The 25,212-nt window shown below is 47.6% G+C and overlaps 2 protein-coding genes across 2 annotated transcripts; both read right to left on the bottom strand.

Annotated features, from left to right (window-relative positions):
• Positions 1-7,837: 7,837 nt before the first annotated feature.
• On the bottom strand, positions 7,838-8,854 carry LOC104386431 (olfactory receptor 1361-like). The gene has a single exon (XM_009995040.1). It carries the CDS (start codon positions 8,852-8,854, stop codon positions 7,838-7,840), a length of 1,017 nt encoding a protein of 338 aa, XP_009993342.1.
• Positions 8,855-19,010: 10,156 nt separating this feature from the next.
• On the bottom strand, positions 19,011-19,937 carry LOC104386429 (olfactory receptor 4D5-like). Its single transcript, XM_009995039.1, has one exon. The coding sequence runs from the start codon at positions 19,935-19,937 to the stop codon at positions 19,011-19,013; it is 927 nt and encodes a 308-aa protein (XP_009993341.1).
• Positions 19,938-25,212: the final 5,275 nt, after the last annotated feature.

Genomic DNA, 25,212 nt, shown 5'->3' with positions numbered 1-25,212 from the left:
TCCATGCAAGAAGTTGACACCATCACTGAAGTGAAATGGACAAGGGAAAATAATGTCAGAATTGCTCATTTTTTTTTTCCTTGCAGTGACATTGTCATCTCTGGAAGAAACAGCAGCAGTTCTTAGAAGTGCTTTCTTTTCCAAGTCCTTACCAGAGAGCAGTTTGTCACCACCTCTCCTGTGACCTCTGATTCCCTTCCAGCTTCAAGTCCTGGATCTGCACAAGGATTTTGTTGGGGTTTTTTTTGTGGGGAGGGCACATGAGGTGTTTCAGAAATCTCCTGTCCACAGTTACCATCAGGTAACCTTGTTCACACTGAGGATTCTTCCTCTGTTTCAAGCATCTAGTTTGTCTCAAACATCTCAAGGCTACTGTACCTACAAGGTCCCATCACAAAGTGAAAGCCTAACTTGGGATCTAACACCCTGGGGGTCAATGGCTGTGCTTTTTAGTCTTGAACTGATATGTTTTCATCCAGCCAGAGGCTTGTTGGAAACCTCCCTTGTGGTATTGATCCCTTACAAGTCCTTAGAAGTGAGGCCCATCATGCTTTGGATGACAGCTCTAAGTGAGCAGACCATGTGGCCTCCCAGGCAACACACACATGTGGCTCATCTGAGCTATTCTGAACTAATTTGCTTGGGTTAAGTCAACTCACCCACAGTCCAGGTACCCTCAGAGGACAGATGACCTGTTCAGAAGGTGACACTTGCACTCTAGGTGTTGAAAGGGAGAGGAGATCAAGCCCACTTGCCTCCCTGCAGACCACCCTGCATGCATCTCAACCCCTGAACACTCACACTTTCACTCTGAACATTTTGACCAAAGATTGCCCAAGTGGGTAGATCTTGAGGCAGATTTTCCCTTCCTTGCTTCCTTTCTAGTTCAGCATTTTGGTCTCTTTTTCATAGCTGATGTGAAACTGCAGACATCTCCCAGACCTATCAACCCTTTAAAAATCCACAGCCAACAGCACTTAAATATTGACATTATTTAACACATCTAATCAGAAGCTCCTGGGATCAATCCAGTGAGAACAACCTCAGCATTTTTACAGGCTGGTGCATTATTTCTTCCTAGAGGTTTCATTCTTCAACCCTCTGCAAACAGCCTCAGAGATACCTACAAGTTTACTCCCTCCAGACCCCCTTTTCAGTCTACCAAGACATACCTTGAGCTCTCATTTCCATGGGCTTTAGAAGGGATTCTCCAATGTGCCACCAAGTGCCCTGGTGCTCCTCTGACTTGGTGCATGATGCTGTCCTTGTCATACACTCCAGTTAAATGTCTTCACTGCTCTCAAGGTCACTGGCAGAAAATGTGCTTGATAAGGTTGGAGTGTGACTCTTCCACAGGGGCAATTCTGTCCATCTGAAGCAGGTCTCAGGTGTTTGAGGTGAAGTATCAGAACTTGTAGCTGCTCACTTCTTGCATTCAGGGAGAGGGTGGATGGAGAGTGTAGAGCTGCTCTCATGAAGGTTGAGTGTCTAAGGTCCTGTTGAGGTTCCTAAGAGGAGAAAGGTCTGCACAGAAGGTGAAGGAATGAATGGTCTGAGGTAAAACCAAGTGCATGTCACCACTGAAACAACAATACTGATGGAGGACACTTAGTGAGAGCAGATGGTCTTTGTTCATGAAGCAACCCTCAAGTGAGGGTCCAAAGTAAGGACAATTTCATTGGGAGGAATGAGAGGAGAAGATGGAGCAGCCCTGCCAGTGAAAGTTACACTCTCACAAGGTTGTGTTGGTGTCAAATATTGCTTGCACCATCTAGAGCAGCAATGGTCACATCCTGCTGCTGACAGGGACTGACAAACCTCGTGTCTCTGTGCATCCTCTGGTGGAACCCAGGGGTGGTTGGGCACTGGGATGAGGCAAGGTTGGCCCAGTAGGTTTGGAGTATACAGTCTCAGCAGTCACTAAAGCAGTTCCTCATCCTGTAAATAGGCATTAGAATCTTCTACAGTCTTCAGGCAGACTTGAAACTTCAGACTCTGACACCATTGATCTGGATGCCAGTGACTCAGACAAACTTTCAAACCTGAATACCAACTACTTTAGGAGCAATTTTGCCACCCTTTGTTTTGGAGATGGGTCATGGACAAGAAAAAGCTGATTTTAGCCATGGGATTTAAACACAGAGCTAAACTAAGGATCCTTATTTGTCCTGTTTATTCATCTACTGTGACACTCAAATTCCATGTGAATTCACAGGTAGAAGTGTTACTCAATGTGCAGTGTCATTTTCCTCCTCTGCTTTTGCATCTTTGTGGCCTTCTTGATCACTAGGTTCTTAATAAGCTCCTTAATTTTCCTACCTTACATCAGAGCTGCTGCAGTCTGTCACAGTTCTCCATCCCAGAGAAACTACAGCCAGGTAGGACCATCAAGCAGGTGTTGATGGAAGGTTTTGTCCGTACATCAGAGGATTTAATCCATGAGGACAATCAACCCCTTACCAGCCAGCATGAGAAATTCACCAGTTTCTCCTTCCAAAGGTCCCCTGCATTATTTGCAGACTCAAGCTCAGCAATTACTCTGCTGAAGTCCAAAACCAGGCTTTATGAAACCAGAATGATGTCCCATTGATCCCACGCTCATGGGATAAACCATCAGAGCCTCTCCAGGGCACCTGGAAGACCAGAGGGAGATTTGCCCAAGGGCATCCTGCTGGGATTTCTCTCTGAAGTTGGTGTCTGGGGAATCTGGCAAAACATCAAAACATCTGCTCATGTACTTGCCCTCCCAAGAAAAAAAAAAAAACAAGCACAAGGTGAGATGTTTTGTAGAAGTGTTGGAAGAACTTTGTAGAAGGACTGCAGAAGAATGGGAAGAACTTTTCTTTCCTGTGTTTCTGGAGAATAAACTACAGGAAAAAAAAAAAACAAGCACAAGATGAGATGTTTTGTAAAAGTGTTGGAAGAACTTTGTAGAAGGATTGCAGAAGAATGGGAAGAACTTTTCCTTCCTGTGTTTCTGGAGAATAAACTACACTGACTGTTTATTCATAAGTCAATTGAGGGAAATGTTTATCCCTGCAGTGGTCAGTGAGGTTAAATGTGCTTCTGTGGGTGCTCCATTCTTTGGTGGATGAGTAGCTTCAGTCTCCCCAGTTGCTGACACCTGGACATAAGGGCTCCCAAGGCTGCAGCCCTGCTCCAGTTGCTGGTACAGGCCATCACACTGGCCAGGACTTTCCAGGTCATGGTGATGGGTTTCACACCTGGACACTGGAGCTGATGGCTCTGCTGTGTCAGAGCTGGGAAGAGCCTGGACAGGATGGTCATTCCTTTCAAGTCCTTGATTTGGATTCCCTCCTGCTGCTGTGCATCCCTGTGCTGCTCTGGCTTGAGCAGGTGGGCTTCTGGTGGGCTTATGTGATGCCCTCTGCTCACATCTGTGCACACTGGTATGAGGAACAAGCTCTCCTTTCACCACAGCATCCTGCTCTCCACATTGTGTCCAGGTCTGTGATGGTAACTCAAGTGTGAAGAGCACAGAAGGTAAAATAGGGATGGTGGTTCCCTCTGAAAACATAGCACCCAAGACCAGGTCAGTTTGGGGATTACTTTGATCCACCAGCTCCATCCAGGGCACCCAGCTGTTTTTCTAGCTGGTTCCAGTAGGAGGACACTTCTTGAAGGTGATGGGAAGGAAAGGTGGATCCCCAGCTGGGGTATCAAAGCCAGAGGAATTCCCAGTGTTTTCTGGTTGCATTCTCCAGGGTTGGAGCACCCTTGGACAGTCAAGAGTTATGCAAGAGCCCTTCAAGAAGCCATGTTCCTGTGAGACCTTATCCTGCACCAAGCCAGACTGAAGGAGGCTGGTAGGTTGTAGTGTTAGGACCACAAAAATACATGGAACAGATTGAAACCAGAATGAAACCACATCCAACCTGCCCTTGAACACTTCCAGGGAGGAGGCATCCACAGCTTCTCTGGGTGACCCATTCCAGCATCTCACCACCCTCATAATGAAGAATTTCTTCCTAATACCTCATCTACATCTCCCCTCTTTCTGTTTTCACTCCATGCCCTGGTTAACAGTCCCTCTCCAGCTTTCCTGTCATCCCTTCAGGCACTGGAAAGCCACTGGAATAGGATGCTGAGAGAAAATCATAGTGATAGGCAAGCTCCTTGCCCTGCTCTCTGGGTCCAGCCTGGCTGCCTTAACTCCTGCCCACCCTCCTGCCCTGCACTGCTCTGGAGGCTTTGGCTCAACCCTTCTTCTCCATCCCTCTCCCAGGCCAGCCACCCATTCCCTGCCCCTGAGGGAATTGTCCATGGAAGCACTCCAGATGGACTCAACAACCTCACAGTGGCTGTGACCTCACTGTCCCAGCCTGGTCCCCCCCAGCATGGGGCAGAAGGCCTGGGTGCAGAGGTGAGAGCAGCTGCAATGTGCTGGATGTGCTCCCTTGACCCAAACCCCACCATCTTGAGCACCATGGAGCAAAGCCAGCTCAGCTGGCTTCTCCTGCTCTGGGCCAGTGGCTTCCTCTTGCTCCTGGCAGCCTGGGCTGGCTGGCGCTGCCAGTGCAGAGACCCCAGGAAACAGCTCCAGGTAGGAAGGAGAAATTTGGGAAGCCCTTCCCAGGGGCACAACCAGCCACGGGGTCCCTGCTCTGGTTGGCAGAGGAAAGGGAGGGCTGGGCTGCCCCACTGCATGTGGGTCGGGGTTCTGATGAGGTCCCTGAGCCATCGTCACTGCGCCCACAGGTTGGTCCCTGTGGTGTGTGGAGGACCCTGACAGAAGCCCAGGAGCCAGGTAAGGCCACGGCTGTGCCCCACGCTGGGGACAGCATGCCCAGCTGCCCACAGTCACGGCCCTGTGCCCGTGAGAAGGGTGGTTCCCCTGGGGTTTGCTGTAGAACAAAGCCCCATCCCAGCACCACAGGGAAGGTCTGTCCCTGCTGTGACCCACTCCCTGTCCCACGGGCCCTGCTGGGAGGAGAAATGGTGATACGGGGTTGGTGGGTTCCACTCCCAGGGGTGAGGATTGCCCTGCTCCCCAACCCCAGCACAGCTCCTCTCCACAGGGCAGCCCACCCACCCTCAGCACGATGCCAAGACCCCCTCAGGATGACTCCAACCACCGGCACTCCCAGTACCCAGAGCTGTCCCCACACCCACCCCAGAACCAACCCCATTTCCCACAGCTGCTCCTCTCAGCCTCCACTCCCTGCAGGCAAGAAGGCAGGACTGCCCAGCTGCGGGGCCAAGGTCCGGGATCGCCACGGCAGGTCCCTGGGCAAGTTCTTGTGCTACGACCTGAGCTGCGTGACGTGCAGAGAGACCATCCAGAAGCGGCGGCAGCAGCTGAAGGCGGCGCGGCAAAGCGCCCGCTTCGCCCGGTACCGCAGCTCGCCCTCCTCCCGCCGCCTGAGGTGCAGCCAGAGGAAAAGGCTCCATCCCCGGCACAAGGACCGGACCCACGAAAGGACAGACACCCTGAGGTTACTCCAACCACCCACAGCTGACCCCAGCTTCCAGTTTGGCAGCCAGGACGAGGAGCCGGCAGAGCCGGTGCCCTCGGAGACGGACGTGGGCCGCTACGCCTGTTCAGCCGGCGCCTACAGCCAACGTGGATCCAGCCCCTGGCTGCCTGACAACGACCTCTCTCTCTAACCCTGAGCTCTCTCAGCCTGACCATCACAGCCTGGAATCAATAAAGTCCTGTTTCTGACCATGCCACATGTGCCTAACTCGCTTCGCCGGCCAAAGAAACTTTGGGTGGTTGACCTAGTGCCAGAGAGAGGTCACTCCGAGGGGGTGGCAATGGGGATCTGGATAATCTTTAAGGTCCCTTCCAACCCAAACCATTCTATGATCCTGTGATCTCAAAAAATATACACCCAACAAGCAAGGGAAGGAGAGAGATTTCAGTACTAATCCCTGGGCTTGTTCAGCCTGGAGAAGAAAAGGCTCCAGGGAGACCTTAGAGCAGCTTCCAGTGCCTGAAGGGGCTCCAGGAAAGCTGGGGAGGGACTTGGGACAAGGGCAGGGAGGGATGGGATGAGGGGTATGGATTAAAACTGGAAGAGGGAGATTTAGGTTGGACATGAGGAGGAAAGTCTTCCCTCTGTGTGGTGAGACACTAGAACAGGTTGACCAGGGAAGCTGTGGCTGGCCCACCCCCGGCAGTGTTGAAGGGCAGGTTGGATGGGGCTTGGAGCAACCTGGGCTGGTGGGTGGGAGGTGTCCCTGCCCATGCAGGGGGGTTGGTACTAGATGATCTTTAAGGTCCCTCCCAACCCAAACCACTTTGATTCTATGAAAACATAATACATTTGGTGTTGAATCTTAATAAGTATGAAGGATTCTGTGATTCTAAATGGCTTTTAAAAAACCCAACAAAACCAAACAGTTTCCACTGTCATATGTCAAGAATTACAGGAACATCTGTGTAAACATCTGCTGCTCTGCCCATAATAGGTAAATAGCCCCTGTTTGGCAGTAGAAGATTTCTCATCTCTTCACCCAGCTGGTAGAAATGACAGGAGTAGGAGTAGTCTGTACTTTTTAGGGAACTATGGACCAGGAAAGACACCTTGGGTGACCTTGCATACCATTCAAACTTGTGCTTAAAAAAATTGAGTCCTAACTGTGCTGTAGGTCAGGAGATTGAGCCCTGTGGGAAGCTCTGTCCCATGACAGCTACATGGGTGGCCTTGTTGATTTCTTAATGCTTGACTTGGATATTGGAGTGGTCTTGGATGGATTTACATGCATTTCCTTAAGTTGGTGAAATATACTTTAAAAAAACACCACCAAAAGGAAACCCCAGAGAATCCAGAATGTGTTACCCTAGAGAAGAGCTCCTTGGTCATTAGTTGACTTTGGAACCCATTGTCAACATGACTGGCAGCTGAGAATGGATGAAGCTTGAATTATTTCCACTGGTTTCATATTCATGTTGCCCCTAAGATGTGAGGTCCTGCAAGGACATCAGTAGTTTATCATTTACACCAAGACAGCACTGCAAAAAAAGGCCACCAGGGACACCCTTGACATTTGGCTTTAGTGAGGAGCAGTGTGCAAAGCAAGTCATGGCAGTTATTTAGCACCAGGCATCCCAGCTGGAATGACATACCACAGCTCTTGAGCACAGCCTGAGCTCCAGCTCAAGCTGTAGGAGTTTCATCACCTCAGTCTGGAACCTTGTGGCCAAGATCAACACAAATTTACACCACAACACAGAGAGGAGACTGCTCAGCACCCCCTTCTCTGCACACCCATTTTCCAAAGCCATGACTGCAAGACTCCCCTCCACTGGCCATAGTCTTAGAAACCTTCCTAAGTGTAGACATCAGCACAGTTGACATCTGATTCATGGGAGTTGAGATGGTGGCACTGCAGGTAGATTCTTGGCATGCTGGTTGAAAACACACCCAGACTGATGATCTTCAATGATGGCAAAGGAGCCTTCCTTCCAGTTGGTCTCCCACAAAGGAGGTGCTTCTGGTTTCTGCAGGAGCAATAAGAGGCACCAGTCTTATTGTGCAGATTGATATCCATCCAAGTGTGCCTACAGTACCAATTTCCAGCTTCCCTGTTCTAGGATATGCATCCAACACCATGTCCAAGGCTGAAGTTCTCATCTAAGCATCATCTGTGCTCAGTGGAAAAAAAACACTGCCAGCTGAAGCCATCTCCTGCTGTGATCATGTCCTAAAGCTGTGCCTTCTAGTTGGCCTTCTGGAGGTACACACAGTAAGGGGAGCCCAGAAAAGGAGTTTTTACACTAACTTTTTAGATGGCTGAAGTCAGAGAAGATCAAACTGCAGAGCTTTATCCAACTGCCAGGGCTCCAGAGGATGCCAGAAACCAAGAGACCTTATTGTTTCATTAAAGCAGTTCTTACCCAGCTGATCACTCTGCTTAGGGCACATTTAACTTCTTTGTTCCTCAGGCTATAGATGAGGGGGTTTAGCAGGGGAGTGAGGATCCCATAGAGCATAGAAACAATCCTGTCCCGAGTAGGTGAGTAGGCAGAGGAGGGTCGCACGTACGTGCAGATGGTGGTCCCATAGAAGAGGCACACGACTGTCAAGTGGGAGCCACACCTGGAGAAGGCCTTGTGCCTGCTCTCAGGAGACTTCATCTGCAGGATAGCCAGGAGGATGTAGATGTAGGAGATGAGAGTGGCCACAAAGGCAACGCTTCCCAGGACCCCAGCAATTGTGAGAATGACCAGTTCCCTGCTGTAAGTAGGCGAGCAGGAGAGGGCCAGCAGTGGGGGAATGTCACAGTAGTACTGGTCAATTTCATGAGAATCACAGAATGAGAGGGTAAAAATCAGAGTTGTGTGCAAGAGGGAGTTTAAAAACCCTGCTACCCAGGTGCCAATGGCCAGGTGAGCACACAGCTTCAGGCTCACAATGTTCATGTACTGCAGGGGGTGACATATCGCGACGTAACGGTCATAAGCCATCAGAACCAGGAGAAAAATCTCTGTGCCTACAACATCAAGGAGGCAGAACAGCTGGAACATGCAGCCAGGGAAGGAGATCACCTTGTTCTCCAGCAACAAGGCCTCCAGCATCTTTGGCACGGTGATGGTGGGACATAAAATATCCAGCAAGGATAAGTTGGCAAGGAGGAAGTACATGGGGTTGTGCAGACGAGTGTCTGTGCTAATGGCAACCAGGATTGTGATGTTCCCTGCCATGGAGGCCAGATAAATGATCAAAAACAGCAGGAAGAGAAGAAAACGGACTTCAGGAGCATCAGAGAGGCCTACAAGGACAAATTCAGATCCTGTGGATAGGTTGACCCTCGGTATCGGATCTTTCATCGTGGCAATGATTGCAGGGCTTTGCCTGGAAGAAAGAAGTTGTAACTTAACCAACATTGCATCTCCCATCTAAAGAGTCTCATTTTTGGGATCTGTCTCACAGTTTAGAAGCATTTGCAAGTTGCCATTGCCAAGCTCCCCAGCTGAATTTTACTCACAGTGCAAAAGGCAAAGTGTAGGTTAAGCTTAAAAGTGATTAATCAGAGAAGTTTAATTCTTGCAGGCCATCTTCTCAGACTGAGTAGCTGTAAGTTGAAGACAGAGATACCTCTTCTTCTTGGTTGGACCCAGCCCTGAGCCTCCTGACTGGGCTTTGAAGGCAGCAGCACCCTGAGCAAGGTGGGTGGAGTCAAGACCTAATTTTAATTGAGTAATGCTATCACAGAAGAATTCAACTCCTGGTAATCTACAGGCAGGTAACACACCCCAGGGGCATGCTGGGGTTTTCAGCTTTGTCCACTGGGATATAAGAGGAGATATAATCTAGTATCCAATTAAAATCCTCCCTCCTTTCTTTAAATTTTGCCCTAAAGACTTCCAGAACAGTTTTAGGACTTTTAGGATTTAGCTGGACTTTCCCCTCCCCTTTCCTCTTCCCAGTTCAAAGCAGCCTAGGGATGATTCAGCTTTGAAGAATCTTTCCATCTGTCCTGAGTTACTACATGGAATGTAACTCAGTGATTATGATAATGATTTATCTACTCAGTCTGAAGAGAGAAGTTCTGCTCAGGCACCTCCTTGTTTGCAGATTAGAGTAGGATTATGAGATGGTAGGAATATTGTAACATTCACATTGGGAAGAGTTACAGAGAACAAGTTAAACAGGTGACTATGATATCCCATCTGAGAAAAGACCATCTGTTGTCTCATGTTCTCCCAGAAGCTTGAAAGGGACCAGACTCAGAGCCTAAACTACCACAAGAAATATCTTAACAGAAATAAAAGGCACATGGTTCTTGAAATCACAGCATCTCTTGTTCTTAAAATGGTGAACTTATTCAGGTGAGACACAACAGAAACTTAACACAAATACTCACTGCTACAAAGACTTCATTACTGGTCATGTATGGTCATCTGTATCTCCTGCAAACATGACTAACCTTCTTCTTCTTTCTACTTCTGATTAGAGTATCTATACATGACAGAAAAATTATTTCACTGTGGAGTCAGGAACATCAGTCCATTAAGTGGTGGGTCCAGATTCAGCAGCATGAGAACATTCAGACAGACATCTGCAAGCCCTAGCAGAAATGCCAGCTCAGCTGGAAGGGCAAGCACCTCTTGAGGTTTTATAAATACCTGAGGATGTATCTGGGGAGGAGTCTCTGAGGCTTTTTTGGATGCCACCTTTCTTCCACACATGAGGCTTTCTCAGGCCATTGTCAGGGGGCTAAACTATCTCTCCCCCCTCAGCCCTTTGATTCCTATGACTTCCATGCTGTGAGATCCTTTCAAGGGACTGTGGTTTGTTATTTGAGTCTGTTCCCTGGAAAAAGTAAGAGATGGTGTCATTCTCCCTAGGTCCTGCCATCCCACTTCAGGTGCCATCCCAGGCTACTGAAGTTTTACATCTCTCAAGTCCCCAGTGTTCTGAATTCTTGACATTCAATTACAGCCTCACAATTACTTGATCACAAGTTGCTTGCAAACCCATTTGTCTTGCTCTGAAGCTTGAAGCCTATTGCTTAGACATATTGGGTCAAAATGAATTGAGCAACAGAACATACCTTAGAGGAGGGCCATGGCAACACTGCCTTTGCAGGGTAAAGAGCAGAACCTGAGCCACTCTGTGGAGCATTTGTTGCCAGAGCAGCTGGGACAGCATCACGTGCTGGTGCAGCTGCTTTCCAGGTTGATTTCATAGGTAGCCTCTAATGCTTGTACAGGATCAGCCTTGGCATTTTGTACAGCCCCTACAGAGCTGACAGAACACTTGATAAACCCAGTGCTTGAAGCTGATGTGTACCCTGGCCTAAGGGCAAACAGCAATCACCAGCACCACTTGGAAGAGCCAACAAAAATGCCCCTCTGGTTCCAGGGAGCATCTGTGCATTTTGCACTGATTTCTGGGAGCACTGCTCTCCATCCAGCCTGTTCCTTTGCCAGGAGCACCTGCTCACAACTTCTGCACTCTGAACATGGATGGTACTGTTTGACACTCATTCTTACAGCCTGTTGGCAGTATCTTACAAAATTAAGACTTCTGTATATAGCAGAAGAACTATTGGTGTTCTCCAGGGGTTACAAAGCACTATCCTGCTCTGGCTGTGTAGACCTGTGGCTGGAACACACCCCTGAGGTCCAGATCTCTCTCAGTTATCCATCAGACCTCATACTTCCCAGGATGCTTCACAAAGAAGGGAGCCAGCCACGCTGCAATAAACCCAGATGCTGGGAAGAGATACAATAAAGAGGTCAATCCCATCTGTAGCTGTGAAAAGAACTAGGACTGTGCCCCTCTATCTTCCCAAACCGACTTCATGCCAATTCCACTGACTGACAGTGTCCCATCCTGGTTGAACAGCCACAAGAGGGCAACACCTCATGCAGAACCTCTACGTAGCACGAGGCTTCAAAGGGCTTGACCCCCAGGACCATCCCCCAAACTTAGACAGCCAAAGTGATTTGATTTTGACCAGTGTGACACCAAGCTCTGTCGTATCTTGAGCGATCCAGCTAGGAATGTAATCATGAGCCCAGACTGATTGTTTATTCCAGCCACAGGGATAAGTTCATTGGAGGTTATTCTGCTGTCTTCATGCTTCACAAGGGAATAATCCCACACTGCAGATATGTCTCCACACTCCCTGTCAGACTCCCTGACAATGTCCTCTCTTCTAACCTTACATTTGGAATTTATTCAAAACTTTATCCCCCATTTGCCAGGTGCTGGCAAGAAGGAACAGCCAGAAGAGACCTGCAGGGCAGAAGCTCTGGATGGGCCTTATCTTTGCCAAGAACCATTTGAGTTTCTGTTTTGCTGTGGATTCACCAGCCTGCAGGGTGTCACCCCACACAAGAAATCCTTGGAGCCAGCCCAACCCAAGGTGTCTCAAAGCTGCACCCCCAGCACTGCCATGCAGATGCTCCCCTTGACCCATAATCTTTCAGTTACATTTATTACACCAGGATCAGTTTTCTTGGGGTTAAACAAAAACATTGGAGAGATTTTCAGTTTTCAAAGGACTTTGTTTTTTTTTCCCCTTTGAGACAACCTTTCACTGTCCCCTAGATGAGGGCAATAATCAGACCTGAGCTGCTAATTTTCAGGAGAGAAAGAACTTGAGGTTTTTAATGATGCACAGTGGAGCCAATTTACAGACACCTCCAAACTCACCTGCCAAGTTGCACCACTGCAATTTGTCAGGCACCAACTTTTTAACAGCATCTACTGAGGCCTTATTAAAAACCAGCCCAAGTTGTTTCCTGGAGAGACAAATCAACTCTATTAAATTGTTTGCCTTGAGACACAGGCTACCAAAATCCACCTGGAATTTGCATCTGGCTTCCTTGTCAAAATCAGGCTGATTATTTCAAACCAACACATGCCACGATCTGAACTGTGTTTCCTTTCTAGTTTTAAGACCAGTGTGTTTTGCTCCACCAGGGAGTGGGACTGAGAGACAAGACTGTCTTGAATATTCTCACTGATCTCAGAAATCCAAACTAAACCAAAGACTGAAACACTGTCAAGAAGAAAAGTCACTCAACTTGCCCATGCACTTTTCAAAAGAGCTCCAGGGGCTCTGGTTGTGTCCAGCATGTTAATCCTGTCCACTTTGGCTTCTCTTTGAGCAGCCAAGTTGCCCTGGGCAGCAGATTATCAATGGCACAAAATAGCCATAACCCCAGCACAGCAGAATCCTGGTAAATGCAGTGGGTGGCAGAGGGAGGTGGTTACTGAAGGGGTGGGGAGAGGAAGGAAGAGGCCCTTCCCAAAACTGGCAATGGTATCCCCTTTATTTTTTTCCTATGTCCTTGGTAGTGAGCAGTAAGTCCCAGCTCCTCAGGGCTGTCTCTTCACACATTACACAATTATTCAATCATTGATGCTGAAGGGACCTCTTGAATTCCTCCAGTCCAACCCCTCTACTCAAGTAGGATCAGCTCAAGCAGGTTGTCCAGGATTGTGTCCAGCAAAGTTTTAATTATCTTTAAGGATGAAGACTCCACAGCCTCCCTGGGCAATTTTTCCAGTGTTTGACCACCCTCAAGTTGCTCCTGCACAATGCTTTTCTTTCAGGGTTGGCAGCCAAAGGTAACTGCTGAGGAGCCTGGCAGCCACCCTTCAAGCTCTGCCAGTGCACTCAGATCCCAAACCCTGTCCCACAGCCACCCCACAGTTTGATCAAGGCTCCCAAATCCTCATTTCCTCTCCCATTTTTTCCTACACTATCAACAACCAAGGTCATCTCCATCTCACCACTCCCTGTGTGCCAACCCACAGACAAACCAAGGCTGCTACTTAGACACTTGGAAATGCAGGGTTCAGTCCCCACTTCCAAAAAGACCTTTGGCATCCCAGAATATACTCCCACAACAGCAGATCATGCAGGGACACAACTTGCCCCTACCAGTGACCATCAGCTCTGGCCTCTGCAGTGCCTTCCAAACTGAAACAACCCTCAGGAGCAAGGATAACCTGACTGTGGCTGCAAGGCCACCTCCAGAGCCTGGAGGTGAAGGAACCTTACTGGCTGCAGCCAGCCTTGGTACAGCCTGTGAAGGACATTCCAAAATGAGACTAAATAGGCAGAACAAAGGTCTCCTGGGTTCATTGCCATCCTGTGACCTCTCCTCAAAATCCAGCTGAGCCTCCTCAGTCCTCCAGCACAGCCCCCTCTGCTATTCCAGCCTGTCCTCAGCCCCATACAGATCCAGGGACACCTCTCCCAGAAGCTGTCCTTGGGAGACAGCTACATTCCCAATTATTTTCAGTTGATAAATCCTGCTTGTCTAAAGGCTGGTGTGATGGACACGCAGATTTATAGACCAACCACTTATATTTCAGCTTTTTCCCCCTTTTGCTTTTGTCATAGCTCTTCCTCTTTTAAAAAAACATCTCTGGATTTACTACTTCTACTATAGCATCCAGTGGCAAGTTCAGCATAAAGCAAGACAAGCCCTGAGAAACAATGTAGAACAAATGTGCCCAGTTTCTGTCTCTTTGAGGAGGCCAACAAGCACTTGCAGGCCCATCTCAGAGTGAGGATAGAGGTAACAGGGGCTTCCAGCTAATTAAATACCCCATAAATATCTAAAGCTGGAGTTGTGTGTAGGTTAAGGAGTAACAAACAGCAAAGATGGCTGGTTACACCCCTCCCTGAGCAGGGGTCTCAAATGTGCCCAGTTTCTGTCTCTTTGGGGAGGCCAACAAGCACTTGCAGGCCCATCTCAGAGTGAGGATAGAGGTAACAGGGGCTTCCAGCTAATTAAATACCCCATAAATATCTAAAGCTGGAGTTGTGTGTAGGTTAAGGAGTAACAAACAGCAAAGATGGCTGGTTACACCCCTCCCTGAGCAGGAGGTCTCACATCCCAGTCTCCTCTGATCCTGCTGCCCAATCTGTTTCCTTACACCCACCCTGACAAACACACAGCTTCATTCAGCCCAAATCCTGCTGATCCTAAAGCAACAGTTTTAACTTATCACAAGCTGCTAAACGCCACAGGCTTCCTGAGAGGCTGGACAAGGAGAGGGGTGGGTTTTTACTTACACAGACTGACTGAAAAGGGGAAACAGGTCCCTCAGCTGATGGGACCACTGCCCAGCAGCTGCTGCAGCATTCCTGGGGTACAGAGGGGCCCCCCAAGCTCTGAGATACTTGGCCAAGGGCCATCACTGTGACACTGCTCAAGGACACTGTGGAATTCTCAGCCAGCATGAAGCTCTGACCTTTTTCTGGACACAGCTCATGGTTACCTCAGACACAACTCCAGCAGCTTCCAGCACCTCTAACCCCTCAGTGCCCCTGATTTATACCTGCCGAGCAACTGAAGCAAAGCAAATTAACATCAGCTGAGTAACCAGGGGCTCTGATCAGACTTGCATTGATTTACTACAGCTGAAGACTCTCCCACCTGCTCCCCAGAACTTGTGCTCACACCATCTTGAGGATTTGCCTGATAAGCTTCACCCGTGCACGAGTTATTTTTACCACAAATCTTTTCCCTCGGTGCCTTCAGTAGAGCTGCAAATGTTCTATAGCACAGAAAGTTCTGGGAAATGTACAGGGGTAGAATGTTGTTTAGCCCAGGGGTTCTAGGAGAGGTGGTGGTGGCTCATGAGAGCTGGGAAGTGTCAGTGGAACACAGGACACTGGGGTTCTGTGTGTCATGGGGGGGTTTCCTCCAACCTCCACCTTGGCTCCCCAGTTTAGGCACCACATTTTGCACCAGATGACACATTTCTCCCAATAACTTAACAAATCCTGGTCAGTAAACGTTATAAACTATTTTAACTGCTTTTACACCAGCTGCCTGGCTAGTTTGACTGGGATCCAGTGTCACATTTTAGATCAAGAAGTTTCAAAATGGCAGATGAGTTTGGGGGTAACTTTTTTCTCTGTTGACAGACCTTGAAGCACCCGGGCTCCAAAATGAGATGCTGCAGTGAGATGCCCAAAATGACGTGGTGTGCATCCAATTCTAAATCATCCCAGCACAAAGAAGCTTAGGGTGCTCTCCTGAGGGCTGACACTGAACCCCTGAGGGGTTTGCTGATCTAATTGCTGCCCCCATACAGGATAAACTATGCTGAAGGACTACAGAAATTTGATTGCTGCAAGATGGAAATGTCAGTAATTAAAAACACCTCACAGACAGAAAACCCTGTGGTCATTTCCTTAGTGTTCCCCAAACACTGCTGCTGTTTCCCCAGACAGTGGGGATTGTGTCACTTCTTCCTCTGTCTGTGATTTTACTGATCTGCTTGGGTGACAGAACCAGGACGATTTCCTGAAAATTTAAAAACAAAATCAATACATTTCATCCTTAAATGTCTACAAGAAAATCCTATGAACAAAATCTCCATGGTCTTTAACTTCCCTGCAGGATCAGGTTCAGTTTAGAAGCACTTGATTCAGGTGCCTCTGCCATCCGGTGGCAAAACTCAGGAACAGCATCTCAGAGAGGGAGAAAATTCTTGTCCTGGGCTGATTTCTTTGAAAATGATGCTCCCACACCAGTGAAACTGTTTAGGAAGTTCCATCTTTATCAACCTTTATTTTAAGTATGGTCAGTTATTTATATCTCCATCATTTAAAGGGCTTGTGTGGTGTAGATTCTTTGGGATATTTGTTTTCTGCTGCTAGTTGTTGGTAATGTCTGATCTTGTGTTCTGTTGCATGGAAAGGTAGTGTTGGATTAAATATGAGTGTGGGGACAGCAAGATCTAAAAGACTCTGTTCAAATAGCTGAGTGGGATTCTAGCTGTAAACTTCACCCACAGGCTGTCCCAGGTTATTTCAGATATGGATAAGCAGGTGAATTTATCTCCCCTAAATCTGCACCAGAGGTGAGTCCATTGATCTCATCAGTCTAAGATGCCTTTATGGCCAAAACAAACAAAAGACATTTTTCAGGAACTGTTCATCCTGTCTTAGAACAGACATGTTCCTGTCCTAGGATCCACAGATCTTTGTTGTTAAATACAAAGATGGTCAGAAGGGCAATGCAAGTGAAGCTGGGATCACAGACCTTACAGCTGAAGTGTAAATAAAACCTCCCACCTTCTCCTTCAAAGTGGGGAATCCAAGTGACTGAATTAACCAGAACCCCCTTGCTCTAATCCCAGTTGTTACCATTACACCCTCCTTTCTCCCAGTGTGTTCCATACACCAGGAGGAAGGCTCAGTCCTGAAAGAAACTTGCACTGATTTGTGAAAACGAGCTTTTAGCCTGTGTTTGATTAAATTCAGTCTGAAAACTAAGATTGGAATATCTACTTTCCAAGGCAAGTCATTGAATTAAGTAGGAACTAAAGTCTGGATTTGAATGCTTCACTTATCATACACCTTATTCCACAGATGGGTCTGTTCAGAGTCAAGGGCTTTATCTCTCTGGGGGCAGGACTGTGGCATTGAAATGAAATAACTGTGTTAGAAACCTGCTGTGTTGGGTTCTGAGAGGATTAAAAAAGTTTAGACCATCAAATCAGTTAATACTGTTGTGAAAACCCTTGATTCTCTGAAGTTCACATGGAGCTTTGTTGTGAAAAATAAACACTATCTCTACTGGTGCAGAAGTGAAGTAAGCCTGGTATTTGCAGCAATTTTATTATCTTTATTATATGTTTTCTAGTAGATATGATTATAAATGTGGATTTATATAGGGAAGCTGTGGCTGCCCCATCCCTGGCAGTGTTGAAGGGCAGGTTGGATGGGGCTTGGAGCAACCTGGGCTGGTGGGAGGTGTCCCTGCCCATGCAGGGGGGTTGGATCTAAATGATCTTTAAGATCCCTCCTCCCAGTACAAACCATTCCAAGATTCTATGACATTGATTGAGCCAAGCCCAGCCCTGGTGCCCTGTGGGGCTAAGGTTTGAAAGACCTTTGACACAGAACACAGACGAAGGTCAAAAAACCCCAACCAACCCCAACTAATTCTTGCTTTTTGCAAGAGGGGATTCAGCAGTTACACTGCTTAGTGTGAAATTTGTGTTCTGCAGGTCTTGGCAGTGAGTGGTGAAAGACCTGTTTCACATTTCCAGTGTCTTCCTCATGCCAGAAGCCAATCATGCTGTCATTGCCACTGCTCAGTTCTGCTACAACAGCAGATTTCAACACGGCCTGAGCTGCTTGCTTCCCAACTTGGGAAATCACCCCAGTGAGCATTTCAGCAGTTCTTGTACAACCCAAGAGAAGCTGCTGTGTAAGTGTAAATCTCTCTGGTAAGGACTGGGTTACTTGCCAGATTCCCCTGTAGACCTTTGATCTCCCAAAGTCTAAACACACACACAAAAGTTCCACTGCTAACCTGATGCAAGCTTGTTTTGCATCTCCTTTTCATTTTTACAGTGCTGGGAGTTACCACATTTGAGTTCCACGTTGTCCTGAAATGTTTCTTTTTTGCTAAATTTAAGCCCAATTTTAAATACAAGCTGATTTTATTATTTCAGATGATTCAAGAAATGCCTGTAAGAAGCAGCCCAAGACTCCAGAAACAGTCTGAAAACTAAAAGCCACTGTGGACAGCACAGTCTTTTCCATACACCTAATGGTTTTGGAGCTGAAGTAGAGGAAATTACTTTCTTTCACCAATAATGTGGGGAAAAAAAGAGTCACTCAGGCTCCAGAACTCCTTTATCAGCAGATTTTTGTGGTGATGGTAGGTCATGTCTTAAGAAGGGATCTGAAATGTTTCTTGAATAGGTTGTAATCACTTGCCCTGGCAGAGAAATGGTTGTGGTGATGGGAAGAGTCCATCCATTTTAATGAGAAACAGAGGAATATGAGGGAAACAAACCTGGAAAAGCAAAGGCAAGACAGCAGAGGGGGGAAAATGACACTGAGAAAGACCTTCAGATCTTTCTGGTTTGTTGTTCAAGGAAAAAAATTATCCATGCCTGAAAAATGTCTCCGTGTTTCCTAATGAACTGAACAACATTAGTGCAAGTTCTGCTGTGTCAGGGTGGTTTTAACTCTTCCCAAGCAAAGTTCAGAGGCTGCTCAACATTTCCCACTCGTGCAGATCCAGGGCTTAAATAGCTGTTGCTTGAACGTGACATATTCCACATCATCATTCCTTTTTCCTTAGAATTTCAGCCCAAACATCTGAGCTGTCCCCAAACAAGACTTCAGATTCAGTCACTGCATCACAAAGGTCACTGCAGAACGTTGTCGCTCTGTGATCAAGAGTCTGGTCCTCAGAACTTCTCTTTGAGGGTGCAGAGAAGGATGTCCTACTTGGCAGCAGAAACTGCCACGTTAATTGCAAAGCTGAGTGAGTGATAGAAACTTTAAAAACATCTCATCTGAGTGAAAAATCCATAGGTGGACTAAAGGAACCTGAAGCCCAAAGATCAGATAAGAACAACAATGAAATCTACGGGTCTGAAGAAACCCAGGCCAGGTAAATTCCCTAACAGGAACTAAGCAGCATTTGGATTTCAGGTATTGCACTCCAAGTTGGTTCCCAACCACGTTCCCATGCCTTGTTCTCCCACTGGTCTGGTAGGAAAGGAGCTGCAGGTTTGCTGCACACCCAGCTTGTCTCAGAAGACTCTTTGGCGCTTCCACAACTTCCACATGGAGGCCTTCACCTCGTTGTTCCTCAGAGTATAGATGAGGGGGTTCATCACTGGGGAGAGGACAGTGTAGACCACACAGATGTGCTTGTCGGAGGGGGAGGTAGAAAAGGGCCGGAGGTAGATGAAGATGCAGGGTACGAAGAAGATGGTGACCACCATCACATGTGAGCCACAGGTAGAGAGAGCCTTCCAGTGCCCCTCGGTGAAACGGACCCTGACTGTGACCAGGATGAAGGTGTAAGATGTGACCAGCACCAGGAAGCAAACCAGGGATATTAAGCCACTGTTGGAAGCCATGAGCCACTCGGTGACATAGATGTCCGTGCAGGCCAAGCGAATGACAGGAGGGACATCACAGAAGTAGCTGTCAATTGTGTTAGGGCCACAGAAGGGGAGCTGGATGGTGAGCAGAGTCTGGACAAGGGAGTGGAGGAAGCCCCCTGCCCAGCAGGCAGCCACCAGGACCCAGCACACTTGCCTGCTCATGAGGACTGTGTAGTGCAGGGGCTTGCAGATGGCAACGTAGCGGTCATAGGCCATCACGGTCAGGAGGAACATCTCTGATGCCCCAACAAAGTGCAGGAAAAACAGCTGGGCTACACAGTCTCCAAAGGAAATGGTCTTCCTCTGGGAGAGCAGGTCCACCAGCATCCTGGGAGAAGTGACAGAGGTGCAGCAGATATCTATGAAGGACAAATTGCGCAGGAGAAAGTACATAGGTGAGGAGAGCTTGGGGTCAGTCCTGACTGTCACAATGATGAGCAGGTTCCCCAGCAGAACCATGGCATAGGCCAGCAAGAAGATGGTGAAGAAGAAAATTTGCAGCTCCCTGTTATCAGAAAGCCCAAGGAGGATGAATTCAGTCACCTGGGAGAAGTTTCCCAGTGCCATGGATTCAGCCCAGGCTCCCATAGCACAGGTGTGGAGTGAAGTCATGGGCTGGCCAGGAAGAGAAGGGGACATGTCACAGCTCCAGGAATCATGGCTGATGAGAGCAGGATGAATTTACTGGTGTTCTACCTGCTACAGAAAGCACAGTGTCACATCATAAATCATGGTGAGAGTGTTTGCAAAGAGCACTGATGGCTTCTCTCTTGCCTTCCCACTCTCTTTCCAGGTTTCTGACCCCTCCACACTTGTCACCCCTGAACTCACTCTGATCACTGCTCTTCTGCAGTGCAGTTGGTGTGACTGTGTGTGCACCCGTGCTGTCAGGAACCACATCCTGCTGTCACAGAACAAGAGCCACAAATGCTGGGAAAATGCTGCCTGTGTCCCTTTACCTGCTGGAAGTTTAAAGTGCCAGGGTGGAGCTGAATGTTTGCCATGCTTAAGCATCGTGGCTACCATCCATAGCTCAACCATGAGCTGGTCCAAGTTCTGCTCCTCATTGTGTTCCTCCAATTACTGGTCCTCTCCAGTCAGGTTGGCCACTCTGAAATTAGAAATAACATGCACAGAAACCAGGCTTGGGAGGTTTTTTCTGGTATTCCTCTCCACTGAGCTAGCAGCTCTTAAGCCCTGCTGGTAACAGAACAAGCTCTCCTGAAAAAATGGAACCTGCAAAACTTTGCACAGTTTCTCTACCTCAGAGTAAGTTTTAAAGTTCTTCAGTAGACAAATACACTCAGTACTTGTGAGGGTTAAAATGTGACCAGCAAAGGAATGTTCATTCTCATTTACAAGAACACCAGAAAATCCTTCAGCTGCTCCTTTCTGCCTGAGAGTTGGTAAGTCAGCAAGGAGATTCCTACCAAGAAAGCAGTGGCTGATTTTCATACCTGCCTCAGTTGCCTTTTGCTAATAGCTGAGCACTTCCCTCAGGTCCTGCTCTGCTCTTGAGCACTGTCTGGTCGTTCTCAAAGACTGTTTTTCTTTGCTATCAAACAGGTTTTCTTCATGGATAAGTCAGGTTATGTCTGCAAATCACAGCACTAGATCCCACTTTTTCCTCTTGGACTCTCCCAAGGGCTCAGTAGTGTTCCAGCTGCAGAGGGTGAACTGTCTGGAGCCATCCCTGATGTTGTGTCAGGCAGACACCTGCAGAACAGGCATCATGGTTGGAGCACAACATCTCTGGCTCTCTGTATAGTCAGTTCAGAGGAATAAACACCTTAAAGGCATGACTCAGTTTCCCTTGTTTGGACCGTCACATGACAGTGAGATGAGTTACAGAACATCTGTCCTTCAGTGGGAATGGAGAGCAGATGTCTACCTTGAAGTCAGCAATAAAAAAAGCTGCCTTGAAGGATTCAAATGAGCAAAATATCAAGGTAGCATTTACATGTTTCTGTGTATTTCTCAACAGACTGCCAAGCATTTCTCTCTACCTCCAACAGAAAGAAACACAACCACACACGTGTGCTTTAATATGCCCCGATTGACACAAAGAACATAAATAAAGCAGAGGGAAAAAGGTTACTACTGTACCAAGTCACTGCATGTTGACACAACATGAAGTCTCAAGTCTGAACTCCACAGCATGTGTTGCCTGAAAATGTTTTCAATCATTCACTCCAAGTCTGTTTCAGGTTGTTTATCCAACAGGTCAAGCCTTTGTTCCACTCCTCCTCCTCCTGCTCATAACTGCCATGTCCTTGCTGAAGTGTCTTGCTGCATAGAAATTTGTTTTCAGGTTTCCAAGCAACTTTTCTTTTCCTGAAAGGCTACAGGCAACTTTAACTGTGCTGGTGTCAATGCACCATTTTCCATTTATCATTTAGATGGAGAGATCCAATGAGGCAACACTCCTATGGCTTTCTGAACTGACCTCCCACATCTTCCTGCTCCCTGAAGTCATCCCATCCTGGTACAGCATATAAATACTACTGTAATGCACTGGGTACTAAACAGAGGCAAAAGACAGTTTTCTGCTCAAGGAGTTGGACCTATGAGAACTGTGTCATTCCCAAGCTCCAAGCAACCACCTGAGGGCCTTATTAAACACTCCTGGTGCTTGGGTCCCTTGGTGTGCAACAGCAAACCAGTTTGCTCGGTGACCTTCTGAGCTCAGAGACCTGGAGAGAGGATAAGACACCACACACTTCTAAGCAGTCAGAAGCCCTTTGTATGGAAAGAATAAATCTCTAGTAATGAACCATCAGTGTAGGGTTGTAGTGCCTGGCCCTACACTGAGTGTTGGGCACCCTGAAGTGTTGACTGAGATAAGCTGCAGAGCTGGGAGAGGCAGCACTGGTGAGAAAGTGCAGCCACTCAGGGATCAAAGCCTGGTCAGGATGGGGTGTAAAGATAAACTTCATTGAATGTTCATTCCCCAAGATAAAGGAAGGTCTGGGCAGATCAAAGCTGTCAGGGGTCTCAGCTGCCACTGAGAACTATGGCTCAGCTTCATATCAGCTTGAGCTGGTTGTTCTGCCCGTGATGTTAATTGGTGTGAGATCCCCCATCTTTATCTCAACCCACAAGCTTTTCATCTCCTTGCCTCCTCCTGTCCTCCTGCAGGCAGTACAGTGAGAGAGGGGCTGGGTGGGAATTCAGCAGCTGGCCAAGGTGAAGCCACCACAAGGCACAAACTTTAAAGGTGGGAAACTAGTCCCTGAAAGCAGCCTAGCAAAAGGAGAAATGTGATTATTGAATTTGATGGCAATTGTTGCTACATCTTTGGGAAGTGAAAGAAGTAGCCTCTTCCAAGAACCTGGGAATCTACCTGTTTGTACCTCCCACTACCAGAGAAGATGAACCTTCCTCTTCTGTCAGTGATTGTTCCCTCTTTCTCTTCTTCTTCTGTCCAGAAACACGGAGAAATGATGATAATTCTTTGCCCAAACAGTGATGTTTTACTTCTAATTTACTACCATGGTGTTCTGGTTTGGTTTGGTGGGGTTTCTGGTAGCGGGCGAAGGGCCACAGAAGTGGCTCAGGTAAGAAGCTGAGAAGCTCCCCCTGCTTCCAAAACCCAGACAAAGATCCATTCGAGGGACAATAGATGCCCCTCAGCCATTAACATACAAAAGAACAGCTGTAACACCTGGGCAGAGAGGCACTTGTGGGGAGAAGAGCTGAGCTGGAGGAGGAGAGCAGTGCTGGGGAAGGAGAGCAGTGCTGGTGGTTGGTGAGGAAGAAGGGAAAGAAGGTGCCAAGAGAAGTTTTTAGAAGTTCCATGCCCTGGCTACACTCAGTCAGTTTGCAGTAGAAAAGCATTGCCCAGAGTCATGAGATTCTTCTGCCTTTCCATACTGGACACGGCTGAGGAAAATGTCAACCAAACAATAACATCCTTATTAAGAAGATGAGGAATATTTTCCATGGTCAACTAAGAGCTTGGTTGTATCTCAGTATGGAGACATCTTTAATTCTGCTACTTCCACTGAGGTACCTGTCTCTCAGATCAGACTAGTAATAGCACCAGAGTATTGGCCAGAACATGGCATTTCACCCAGTGTCTAGATAAAGCTAGGAAAACTGTCCCAATTATTCCACTGGGCTGTGGCTCAGACAATGTCTGTGGTTTTTAACCCTGCTTGGGTTGCTGCCCTGATAGATCATAAAGATCACCTGTGACATAAACTGAAGAGAGCTCCTTTCCATGAAATCCCTTCAAGCAAGAATAGCCATAATTTTTAGGTTTATAGTACAGGAGGGGTTGTTTTTTGGACCTGGGCATTAATTTGCGTGTCTTATATTTGCTGTCATGGACAGCTCAGATTAAGAGTGTTTGAAGAGCCAGGGGCAGGAAGGAGAACAAAAGTGAGGTGGACATTCTCCAGAAAGCACCAAATACATAGAATCATGGAACGGTTTGAGTTGGAAGGGACCCAGCTCCATCATCCAGCTCCACTCCCCTGCATGGGCAGGGACACCTCCCACCAGCCCAGGTTGCTCCAAGCCCCATCCAACCTGCCCTTCAACACTGCCAGGGATGGGGCAGCCACAGCTTCCCTGGGCAACCCGGGCCAGGCTCTCACCACCCTCATAGTGAAGAATTTCCTCCAAATGTCTAAGGGCAAAAAGGGGCAAGGAAGGGCAAGGAGGGGAATGGAAGGGAAAGGAGAAGAGAGGAGGGGAAAGAAAACAAAGGACAGGAAGGCAGAGGAAAACAAGGGCAAGAAAAAGCAAGGAAGGGAAAGGAAGGTCAAAGAATGGCAAGGAAGGACAAGGAGGGGAAATGAACAGGCTCAATTACACCCATTTCACAAGTGCAGATGCACATGAACATGGGAACATTCAGGCTCACCACTGTAGCTCTTAGCCTGGTGAGCTTTTGAATCATGGTACTACTGAGTTGTAGTAATTCTTCTTACTGGAAATAGCACTGGCAGGGGAAGGAGGGAAGGTTTCCCTCCTGTTCTCAGCATCAGCAAACGACCAAACTTGCAGCTAGTATCAGATTTAATAGCTAACTCATGGCTTCAGTATGTGACAATGCAGAGTTCACAACAAGGTGTCTGCCCCAAGCAGAAAAGGAATGTCACTGGTGGGATTGGTTCCAGCAGCAGACAACAAGCCATTTTGCAGACACGTTGGGCCACCATTTCCCAGCTGGATGGGCTACAGAGTAGCTGCAGGGTGTCTGACTGAAAGGTCACACTCTACCTTCTAGGATACTCTGCCTGGAAAATGTTTTTAATATTTACATTGTGGGGTTTGTTTATTTTGTTGGTTTTTTTTCAGTACAATCTGCCATCCCTCCCTGTCATGCAGAGACCTAATATATCCTTCTCCTTTTCTCCTGGTCCTGTTTTGCCTTGAAATGAGTCCCATCTGCCCAAAAGCTGCTGACTTGCCCCAGTGGTTTGCTCAGTTGCAGACATGTCATGTTAGCACATCAAAATATGGGAGATAAAAGCTGCCAGTGCTGTGTCCTACTGAAAGGTTTATCTACTCTGGGAAGCTTGGTACCACATTCACTCCTTTGTGCAGAAATGTGAGGAGATGCTACTCTCCAGAGATTATAGGACCTAGTAGGAAAGAACAACCCCTCAAAACCCTTGGGTTTTTTACCTAATGCCAGGAGAAGCCTGGTTAAATACCAAAGATATGACAATGAGGTGCCTGGAGGTAAATGCCACAACACCACCCCCAATGCTCAGGTTTGGCAGCTGGCAATAATCTCACATAAACTCTTGAATTTAGTGTCAGCCCCATTCTGAGCAGCTGTGCTAGAAACAGAGCAACATTCCTGGCAAGTTTATCCCAAACACTTCTC

The sequence above is a fragment of the Chaetura pelagica genome, unplaced genomic scaffold, assembly GCF_000747805.2.
Source record: "Chaetura pelagica isolate M959 unplaced genomic scaffold, ChaPel_1.0 scaffold553, whole genome shotgun sequence".
NCBI lineage: Eukaryota > Metazoa > Chordata > Aves > Apodiformes > Apodidae > Chaetura > Chaetura pelagica.
This window is presented reverse-complemented; position numbering and strand designations above follow the sequence as displayed.

Coding starts and splice junctions, on each gene's coding strand:
- LOC104386429 (XM_009995039.1), bottom strand. CDS start 19,937: ATGGCACTGGGAAACTTCTCCCAGGTGACTGAATTCATCCTCCTTGGG.
- LOC104386431 (XM_009995040.1), bottom strand. CDS start 8,854: ATGTTGGTTAAGTTACAACTTCTTTCTTCCAGGCAAAGCCCTGCAATC.